Genomic DNA, 11,583 nt, shown 5'->3' on the forward strand with positions numbered 1-11,583 from the left:
CCTTAAACATTACGTTAATAGTATGTAGTTAAACTGCAACAGTTTAGTGAATTGAACTTACCTTTCCAGTCAAATTGAATTGAAAAAAATTCAAGTGTATTTTAGTTGTTTTTAAGTCATATAAATCTTGCATGTCATGTGTGCTCTAGCTATAATGTTAAAACTAGCAACTCTTTTAAGGCAGTGTGTGAAACTGTTTTTGTGATTAAGATCTATATTTTTGTGTTATTAATTATTAAGGTCTAACTTATTTTATCTGTTTTTTGCTTTTTTGTAACAACTAAATAAATGTTTAAACACAATACATTACAAACTGTGTCTGCTTTATTTCAATTTATTCAGTACAAACCAATGTATATTAAATAACAACGTTACCTAAAATCCGACGGGGCGTACAAAAATATTCAACTTCCCCACTATGGCAAAATGTTGTGTACGTCCGTATTACCCAAATACGTCGAATCCATATCTTCAAGCAAATAATACAAACCGCAAAACAAAATTGAAAATTTATTAAATTAATCCACGTATTTTTAGTTTCCATTCGAAATTTCAAATTTCCAGAATGTTTTGTTTTTGTTTTCAATAAAAGAAAAAAATGAAAAATACGTTCTGTCAAAGTTGAAATTGTTCAACTTGAAATTTTGTACGTTCGACGTATTTCGGTAACATTCATATAAATACATGTGTTCTACTTTTGTGGTGAAAAACGTCGAACGAGCTAGTTGAATTTTAGGTAAGGCTGTAAGGTGTAAGTGACAATTATATGGTTTTAATGTTTTTATACCCTACACAACTATGTTGTCAGGGTATTATAGCTTTGTGCAGCCCCAAAAGTTTGTAACGCCGCGAAATATTGGTCCTAGACCCACCTTTAAGTATACCGATCGTCATATCTCGACTAGCTGAGTCGATCTAGACATGTGTGTCCGTCCGTCCGTCTGTCCATTATAATTTGTAAACACGATACAGGCCACAGTTATGGACCAATTTTCACGAAATTTTGCATGTAGGATGGGTCCTGGCGAATGAAGACCCCTATTGTTTTTGGGAAAGATCGGTTAATATTTAGGGGATGAAATGGACCAAATACTAAATTTTTGTCGGTTTTTCTGGTCGCTCCAGAGGCCGCAATAATGGCCCGAACATCGTGAAATTTTGCATGGAGAAGGGGATCGGGCCAAAGAATAATCATGCCTGTTTTGATAAAGATCGGACAATATTTAGCGGGTCAAATGGACCCTGACTTTTGTGTGAAAAATGACAAAATTTGTATTCTATAGCGTATATATTTACTCCTGAAGGACATAGACCCTAGAAGTTGATATTTTATCATAGAGGAGTGGTTGACCTTTAAATTAATACCAATTATGTTGTGGTATGTTCCCGGATGTGGGAGTTACACCTAAATATTTACAGGTATCTCCGTATTCGTATATTATTTAGTAACCCATTATCACTCTAGAGAGCGGAACTATAGCTTTGAAATGTTCCATGAGGTTCCAGTTATGGTCAAGGACAACGCCTATAATTTTCGGTGAAGATCAGATAATAATTTTGGAGTGAAGTGGACCGAAAACTTGTTTTTGTGTTATTTTCGAGTCGATCTATAGACCACAAATGAAAGCCGAACATCACAATACAACCCACGGTGAAAGAAAATCTGGGGGGTTACTCTGTATTGCGTTGCGAAAGCCAGTGCGATGCGAAAGCTAAATGCGTTAAGAGTGCAATTTGGTACTCTGTATCGCTCACGCAAACGCATTCGCAAAATAAATCCAAAATAGGGCAACACTGGCACCACAAAGTAAACAATAACGAAAAATGACAAAAGGAAACGTCAAAAAATTGTAAATAAAAACATATTTTTATGTGGTACGAGTGTTTTTTTTTTAACATTAAACATTTAAAAACATATTTTTATGTGGTACGAGTGGTTTTTTTAAACAAAAATGACGAACCAACTAAAAAAAAGAATTTTAAGAGAAAATAGAAGTACGAATAATGTGTCAAACGTTTTCAAATATTTAATTTTTATAAATTTGTACAAAATGTTCGTCTCAATAAAGCTGCGTTTATGTTTTTAATAAACGCTATTAAAAATGACCTCGTCGTTCCAAATAGATCCACAGCAATTCCAAATCCAATAAAAGTGGACGTTGAAATTGCTTGGACAAGGTGGTTATCAACACCAACCTGTAAATATGCACACATAGTTTCACATTTTATATATAAAATATAAAACATTACTTTTTCCCAACCAGCGACATCTCTTACAGGAGGTCCATCTGAATTAAGGTCATCATCCAGTTTTCTCTACAATTTTTTGGCGCGTCGTTTCGCATTTGAACTCTACAACTGGCCCCTTGCCAAATCGCTGTGTTGCACCATAAAATCTACTAAAGTTTGGAACTGACGGTGCTGAGTCGTCAACTGTAACTTTTTTTGGCTTTCACCCAAAATAATTATCAATTTAGATGTAAATAAAAACTTTAATTGTTCTTATTTACATGTTTCGCTTCATTTGCTTTTGTTAACGCAAGATATTTGCGTTTAACGAACGAGTTTGACATGCGTTTTCGTATTACAGATTGCGGTGATGCCACATTTGCGTAAAGTAGATGCGAAAGGAGATACGAAAACGAATTAGAGAGTACCAATTACGCGATGCGATACAATTTTTCTTACGCATCGCAATACAGAGTAACCCCCCTGGACAATAGCTGTACTGAATACTCGTAATATTCGGAAAATATGTCAGTGTGAGGAAGAGTTGCTGTTTATCTCTAATCGGGCAAGAGGGTGCAAATATCACTAAATATTGCCCAGGCTCGGAATAAAAATCCGCAGAAAATTTGAGTTCCGTGGTAGTTGTGTAGGGTATCGTATGGTCGGCCCCGTCCGACTATACTGCTCCGCTCACTGGTTTCTTTTTTGTTTGTGAAGCTAATTGTCAAACACATTGACATTTTGTTTTAAATTTGTAACTTTATAAAAGGGATCATAGCTAACCAAAGCGAATGTTTGCCAACCACATATATTTCTTTAGATTTAGGAAACAATATGTAGAAGTAATTTTGATTGTATAGAAATTCAGTTGCATATCTTGTATTGGAATCTGTAGGTGATGAAGAGATCCGGTTAACCACCTTAATTTTATATTTAGATGGGCAGCTTCCAAGTGAAGTTATTTGAAAGGGCAGCCGATTTTCGGGTAGTATGGACATTCTTGAACAATACGTATTGCTGTTATCAGGAAATCGGTGGTTTGAATAAAAATAATAAGTTTCCGATCAGGATGGACATATTTAAGGTTATTTATTTTCAATTTTCGAAGTATAATTTTTCTTTAATTGAACAACTTTTGTCAAAGTAAAAGTTTTTGCTAAGAAATGAAATCATCAACTATAAGTTATAAGAGCATCAGAGTAAGTAGAGCATCAAGTTTAGAAGAAAACGACGACATAAATTTGGATCAAAAACGACATATATTACAAGGAAACAGTAAGAAGGAGAAACTTTGAAAATACAACCAACGAAAAATGTGATAGAAAACAAGCTATTTCTGGTAATGTGTGTGATACAAAACTATAAAAATAATCTAAATGGGCTTGTATTGACTAAAATGTGATAGAAAAAAGCTATTTCTGGTAGTGTGTGTGATACAAAACTATAAAAAAAATTATCTAATGCTAATTTTTTTATATGATACTAGTACTAGTTTTTATAATTAAGTATCAGAGGACAATAACCAGCCATAAAGTGTTTATATCTGTTGAATAATAACTGAGATATAGAGCTCGAAAAAAGTGCCGAATGTGCCCAGGTCTCCCTTACATTAAAGAAATTTATATTAAATGCGTTTTTAAAAGGAAATCGATCTGCAATAATCATAGACAATGGGTTAAGCTTTTTATTTATTTTTATTGGGATCTAATTTAGGTGTTCCCTAACTCCTTTGCAAATGTTTCTCGCTCTAGATAACGTGGGATAATCATGGCGACTCATAGAAGTTAGCAACCGCCTTGGTTTTCCTTTGGCATACGGCGACTAAAGAGAAAATTTGGGTTTCCATACATTTTGTATTGACATTTTATGTTTAATGACTAAAGACGTAAATAAAACAAATTTGCTAAAAAGTAAAAACGTTATTTTAATATCTTAATTGAGTACAAGGTACAATAAAATATAATGAGTAATATGAAAGGTAAAAAAAATGTCTATATGACTTTACAATTGTTAAGTTTAAAAGAACTCTAGTAGAAGTAAGTCCTTCATGGCTCTGTTGATTATCGTTGTTTGAGATATGTAAAATAAATTGTTCTATTATATGATACTTAATACTAATTTGTGAAAACTTTCCATTCCAAAGGATGCAATAAGTCTCCACATGTAATAAAGGCACTCTGGATGTCCACGTAATGAATGAAAACAATAAAAGCAACATTAACGAGAGTTTACAGCATTTGCACGAAAATCATGGTTATCATGGAGCCCATAGCCAACCCACAACTTAAGGATGCAGCCATTATGGATGAAGCCATTTCTTTTTCATGCTGCATAACGCACCTAGAAATTACCAGACAAAACAATTAAACTGTGTCCATTTAAGTGGTATTAACATTATGATCATACCTTGGTACCATATTCAACAGAATGTTGGTAATATATCCATTGGATAAAGCGAATGTTATCATCATACAAATGAAGGCCAGATCTGATGAAATTAGGGTCGGAAGGAAAATGTGTTGTGTCGAATTTGAGCACAAAAACAATGGCACATAAATTGTTCTTAAGATGACCAGAAGTAAAACAGTATGTACATTTTTCCGGGGCTAAAATAAAACTTCATATTAATCGATCAGTGATATGGAATCTCAAAATGTAATCACTTACCCATTCCCATATTCCAGATATAATTCGTCCGAAATAGTCCCCCGAGTTGAAAAACAAGTAATTAACTACGGGCATATAGTAAATATCTAAAACGACAATTAATCAGATATGGACATTTTGAATTACTGGATTTTGGTACAAACCATTCCAAGCGTGTCCTTGTCCATAGTTTTCCGATTGCATAAGTATTGTAACAGAAGGATATACTGATAGTGTGGTGGCATAAAGTAATAGAATTGTGACAGCATGAACGTAAATTTTACCCAACACTTCTCGCACATTTGGCTCAAGAGCTACGCCCCGGTCGACCATTCGGCTTTGAGTCGGGTCATCATAGACAATTTTAAACTTGTCTCCACCTTCAACATAGTATTTGAAAAAGTCTTTCCTTTCCACTACAGCATAGCAGATAATGTTGATCAATATTAAGGCGATGCCAATGGAGAAAAACACAAACGCCGTTGCATTTGGAGCAGCCCCAAAAGTCAACACCATGAGGAAAGTTAAAGCTGTGAAAATGCCACCAAGAGCCTGCCCGCTCACGACCGCCGTCATATATTCGGATGGAAATAGACCAGCAATGCCAAATAAGCCACCACTCATTGTAGCGGAAGATACTGAAACACAAAGCGCATACAATTTAGTACATATATTAATTTTAAGTTCAGCTTATACGATAGCCGGTACTTACTATTTATGATGACGACACACAACAAAGTTATTAAAAAGAATTGTTCCTGCCATTTGTCCGTATTGACTTCCACAAATGCCGTAGTTATTATAAATATGATCAGTATTATACAGAGAGTGCCAAGCATACGTAAACGCAATGACACTTTTTGACCGTAAATGGCATTGAGTATTAAAAAAGTGGTACCAGATATGGATGCAGTCAAGGTTAGATCGCACGAAAAACTCTTTTGCATTGGTGTCAACTCCTCGCTTATGGGATTTGTGCCGTTGAATGTAGCATTGCGAAATTTATACATCCAGTACTATAGTTCATTTTCAAGAGTGTAACATTTAAATTAAAGAACATTGGAATTTTATTAAATTGTTAATATAATAAAAACATCATTATAATCATAATTTAACCAATTATGACCATTGAATATTAAATTATGACCATGATATGAAATTTTCTTTGAAGTTGCTATTTTAATAGAGTTAGAAGTTTAAACATAGGTTAACTTTTTTTAATATTTAACCTTTTTTTAAGGGATTGTAAACATTTTCAATTCATTTATTACTATTTTTCTTTAGTTGTTGAACGGAATGGAAATCTAGGCCTTTATAGTTGAATTTCGTCTCATGACGCACAGTGTCACGACCGTGGACAAAAATGGTCAAAACAAAGTATTGATGAGAATTGATAAAAAAAACACTCCAAATAAAATAAATATGAAATCAGACATTGATGTTCAAAACTAGGTTTCGTTATTGTTTGTATATACATATATGTATATATATATGGGCAATATTGCCAATTTTTTAATATTCAATTTTCAAAAAATCAGCTTTTTTGTTTTTGTGGCACATCAATGATTTTTGGTACACATATAGAGAAAAATGTTCTGACTCCGAAACCGTTCGCGATCAAATTTTTGGTTTATGCGCGTGTACAGATTCCCACAAGGACGCAGGATCTGTTGTGAAGTCTAAATTCAGACGAATTTAGAGCCTTAGGATTAGAGTTGCCGGCAAAAGCAACAACTACAACACATACGAAATATACAAACACCACAAGTATACGTGTAATACTCACGTGATGTTTAGCACAAATAAAAAGATGAATAACTTTAATTATAATAAATATTGTACTGTCAGGCGACAGGTTTATTATGGGTTTAATTTGGGTAAATATAAAGTTGACGATCAAGGCGATCCTTTAGGTTTTACTTCTTGTAGTAAGTGTGTTTGGAGATGGGAGTTTCTCGATTTCGGTTCCCTTTTGAGATGGGAGGACACCGATGACTTACAAGTCCATATCGATGAGGTCTTCATCGGTGTCCATTGGTGTGGTACCCACGTACTGCTTGATGGCCGTGCGGCCGTCAACATCCTCCGCCCCTTGCACTGGTGCAACCTTCTGGCGATCCCAGGACCTTTATATGCTCCGAAATTTCTTGTAGGATCTTCTTTGTTGTCTCTTTGACTGTTAGCGAAAACTTAGAGGACCGCTTCGGGATTTTCCTTCCTTTAGGATAACGCGCTGCTGCCCGAGCTTGGGTGCTTTTAACTGTCTGACGTTGGTGTGTGTTGACCCGAAATTCGTTTATGCAGTATTTGTGTATCCGCACAGCATACTTCCTGCACTTCTGCTCCGTTCTGCAGGTTATAATCTTATGCTGCCTATAGCATACCAGACATTGCTCATGATCTATGTTTATGTTCTGGAAATAAATAAATAGAACAAAACACAGAAAATCTTGACCACACGACAAGTGGTCCGTTATTAAATAATGATTTTTCTTCCCATAACACATAAACGACACAGTGGATGAGACTTTAATCATCCAATTAACTCTTTTTCGCCATATATCTTGCAGAAATATCATGGCTCTTACGATTGGTTTTGGTGACAGACTGGCTTTATCGTATAATTTAGCCACGTTCAACCGAACTTTTCGTTTCGTTATTTCTCTTGCTATAGAATATTGAATCGTTGTATACGAAAAATTGTGTATTAGTACATTCCATGGAATGACCAGAGTGTTGATAGCGCTACTATCATCGATTTTAATCAATTTCTCGTTTAGTAATTCTTGAAGAAATGTATCTGGGGGATTCGTAATTTTTTTTAATAGAAATCCGGCTGATTTCAACGTTTTTATTATTTCATGATGTGCTTGTAGTGCAGAGTCGATTGTATGACCGCCTGCTAATATGTCGTCGACATATATTTCCTTTTTAAGTATGTTTGTAGCTAGCGGCCGCTCAATTTGCCATTCTGTGGCCTGCTGCAATAACGTTCTTATTGCCAGGCATGGCGCACAGTTAATACCAAATGTGTTTATTTCGTAATCTTCGATTTGTGCGGTTTCATTTTGTATATACAATATTCTCTGATACGGTATATCAGACTCGTGTACAAATATTTGACGGTACATCTTCTCAATGTCACCATTAAATACATATTTATATAACCGCCAATTTAGAATTACAGACGTTAAATCGTTTTGTAACGTTGGGCCTGTATATAGAACATCATTCAATGAGAATGAACTATTTGTTTTGCAAGACCCATTAAACACACGTGATGAAAATTCATTTAAAACGTCTCTGTACGTGTTTACCAGCATTTTGTCTTTATTTAAGCTATTTATATATTGGGGTAAAGATTTGAAACGAGGTGATTCTAATAAAATAGATTGTTGATATTCTTTTTTAAATGGATTTTTTACACCAAATCTACCGCCCGGTCGACGGCACGTCTTTTTGTAAGAGTCTTCGCAGTACTCATTTAATACGGTCGGAATAGGAGTCCGTTCGACTTCCTCATGTTCCCCGAATTTTCGTGATAATGCTTCTATGTCTTCTTCACCTTTCGAAGATTCTTTGACTGTGCCAAATGCTATACTTTCGTTTGCTATTGGTCCGTATATATACCAACCGTAAATTGAATTCTGTGCTATCATATTACCTAGAATATTTTTCTTCATGCCGTTTAGCATTATTGTTGGAAGGATATCGCTTCCAATCAACATATCTACATGCGCTGATACCGCAAAACCAGGATCGGCTAGTTTTAAATCTTTAACTTCACTACAGTACGAGTTTGGAAGAGACCTAGTTGGAAGTAGACTAATAAGATTTCGTAGCACTATTACTTCGGATACTAGATTAAAAGAAGTGTCATCTGTACATAGTGTAATGCAACAAGATTGGTTTGCATTGGTGACTATTGTGTCACTTAAACCACTAATTTGGAAATCTTCGTTTCTGGTCGTAATACCTAAGCGATTAACCACTTTATCTGTCACAAATGACCTTTAGACGCCGAATCTAACAACGCCCGTAATGTGAACCTTTGTCCGGAGTGCATAATTTGTACCAAGGCCGTCGGTAACATAACGTCACCGTGACTAATTGTAGCTAGTGTCTGAACGTTTGTACCAGACACTGCCCTTGACGAGCATGGCAATTCATTGTGTGATTCGTCGGTGGTGAAATGTGTTTCGGTTCGGGCATGACCATAATTGTTTTCACGCGCTACGTTATTAGCGCTCGATTGTTGTTGTGAATAGTTCGTTATATGCAACTTAGTATGATGTTTTTTCTTACATTGCATACATCTGTGCATACTGACGCATTCTTGGCTCGTGTGTCCACTCGCAAGACAATTGTTGCATAAACGTTTTTTTTTTTTGCAACTTCGATTCGCTGATTAGCTGACATGTTGTTAAATCTGGGACAGTTTCGCAGTATATGATTTTTTGCGCATAGAATACATCTATTTGAATTTGTGTTTGTATTATATTGAGCTCCGAAGTCGTATCGTAAAGATTGTGGAGCGTTTTGTGTTTTTATACGACCAATTCGTTCTAACACTTGATGTCTGTTAATTAGAAATTCTTCCATTTGAGACCACCTTGGCAAGTCAGCATGTGACTCAAGTGACTGCTCCCATAACGTCAAAGTTTCTATTGGAAGTTTTGTCGAGCAAAGGTATATTAAAATTGGATCCCACTCGCCCACACTTATGTCGTGTGCTTCCAAAATTGCGAGACAATCACTGATTGTTAACTGGATCCTTTTTATGTCTTCGTTGTTTTCGTTTTTTGCGGGAGCTATTTCGAATAAAATTCGTAATTGGTTGTCAACCAAAACTCGCTTGTTTTCGTAGCGTTTCTTTAGTGCGTCCCATGCTAAAGAAAAGTTTAGATCTGACAATGAGAATCTGTCTACGATCCTGCCAGCTTCACCTTTAGTTTTATTTTTTAGGTGATATAATTTTTGTGCTGGTGTCAGTCTGGGGTGATTGCCATATATGGCCATAAACATGTCCCTAAAAGTTGGCCATTCTTCATAGCTTCCGTGGAAGTCTTTTGTATCACATGGAGGAACTTTAATACACACCTCTGACATGTCAAATGTGGTAGTTGGGGGATACATGGCCGAACTATGAAAAAGTGAAGGATTTGTTTGGTCTTCACGTCCTGAACTGGTGGACTTTTGAAGAGACCTCTTTTTCACAACTTCCATTAAGTTCGATTTTGTTAATTGGTATTGATCCCGTGCGGATTCAAACTCCAATTTCGCAACATTTTTAAAATCATCATCGATTGCCTTGTCATCGGCAAGATAGACGTTTTCATAGGCAGTACGTACATTATGCCAGTCTTCATCTAACGATTCTAATTTTGTTTCTATCAGCGAATCTGACAGATCGTTTTCGGACATATCTAACATTTTAGCACATGCTCCCATTAAGTTTATATATATATATTTATGGACTTTTATTATTTATTGTAATATTATTTGGGTCTATTTTGCCTTCGGTTAACTTTCTGCTTTATTATAAAAATAGAGAGAAGTTAGAAAAATTTAAAAAAAATATTAGGCTTTAATAGGGCTTTGCTCAACAAATATTTATTTTTTAAATTTTGAGAGCAATTTTATTATTATTTTATTATATTATTATTAGGTATTATTTGTATTATGTTTATTATTGATACTTTTATTTTATTGCTTATATTTTTATTTTATTTTTATTTGTATTTATTATAGAAATGGAATGCAATATAATGTAATGCAATTTCCACTAACGTTCGTTACGTTGAATTACGTTTGTTACGTTTAGTAACGTTTGTTGCGTTTTGGTTGTTTACGTATATTACGTGTTCACTAATTGGACTATCGCCTTAATGTGAACAAGAGTACTCGGTATCGGTTACTCTTTAAACGTATGTCACTATTCCAACAAAACAAAACAATATGTCTGTCTGTGAATATTGTAAACAATAAAATTTTTTAATAAAATAAAGAGTGGTGAAATATATAAGTGTGTTAATGAGTGTTAATTTTTTTTAAAAAATTTTGTAATAATTTATTGTGAAAATAAATACTACTTTGCAAAACAAATAGTGTTTTTATTTTTGTTTCATTTATTTATGTCAGTGTTGGGCTTTGCCGTAGTTTTTGCTGAAGTATAAGCGGACGGCAGGGAAATGTCAACACTGATGTAGAATGAAAAAAATTTTGTTGGAAAAATTTTTGAAGATTTTTGAAAAAAAAATTGGTATTTAATGGCAAATCTAGGCCGCTAATTCGTTTTAAAAGGCTCGAAGGACCATGTACAGATTCCCACAAGGACGTAGGATCTGTTGTGAAGTCTAAATTCAGACGAATTTAGAGCCTTAGGATTATGAGTTGCCGGCAAAAGCAACAACTACAACACATACGAAATATACAAACACCACAAGTATACGTGTAATACTCACGTGATGTTTAGCACAAATAAAAAGATGAATAACTTTAATTATAATAAATATTGTACTGTCAGGCGACAGGTTTATTATGGGTTTAATTTGGGTAAATATAAAGTTGACGATCAAGGCGATCCTTTAGGTTTTACTTCTTGTAGTAAGTGTGTTTGGAGATGGGAGTTTCTCGATTTCGGTTCCCTTTTGAATTGAAGTACCCAAAAAATCGTAAAACGCGAAAAATTTCCGAAAATTTCATATG

General features: G+C 34.7%; 1 protein-coding gene across 1 annotated transcript; it reads right to left on the reverse strand.

The window, feature by feature from the left end:
• Nucleotides 1-4,436: 4,436 nt before the first annotated feature.
• On the reverse strand, nt 4,437-5,899 carry LOC133329892 (equilibrative nucleoside transporter 1). The gene is made up of 5 exons (XM_061538350.1): nt 5,588-5,899; nt 5,040-5,513; nt 4,897-4,982; nt 4,636-4,835; nt 4,437-4,569 (listed from the first exon to the last, which is right to left on the reverse strand). Exons 1-5 carry the CDS (start codon nt 5,883-5,885, stop codon nt 4,458-4,460), a joined length of 1,170 nt encoding a protein of 389 aa, XP_061394334.1. The 5' UTR covers nt 5,886-5,899; the 3' UTR covers nt 4,437-4,457.
• Nucleotides 5,900-11,583: the final 5,684 nt, after the last annotated feature.

This window comes from Musca vetustissima, unplaced genomic scaffold (genome assembly GCF_032173495.1).
Source record: "Musca vetustissima isolate MV318-11 ecotype Yass unplaced genomic scaffold, APGP_CSIRO_Mvet_v1 utg7565, whole genome shotgun sequence".
In the NCBI taxonomy this organism is placed as follows: Eukaryota; Metazoa; Arthropoda; class Insecta; order Diptera; family Muscidae; genus Musca; species Musca vetustissima.

Coding starts and splice junctions, on each gene's coding strand:
- LOC133329892 (XM_061538350.1), bottom strand. CDS start 5,885: ATGTATAAATTTCGCAATGCTACATTCAACGGCACAAATCCCATAAGC. Junction 4,983..5,039: donor ACAAGGACACGCTTGGAATG/GTTTGTACCAAA, acceptor TTGTCGTTTTAG/ATATTTACTATATGCCCGTA. Junction 4,570..4,635: donor CTGTTGAATATGGTACCAAG/GTATGATCATAA, acceptor GGTAATTTCTAG/GTGCGTTATGCAGCATGAAA.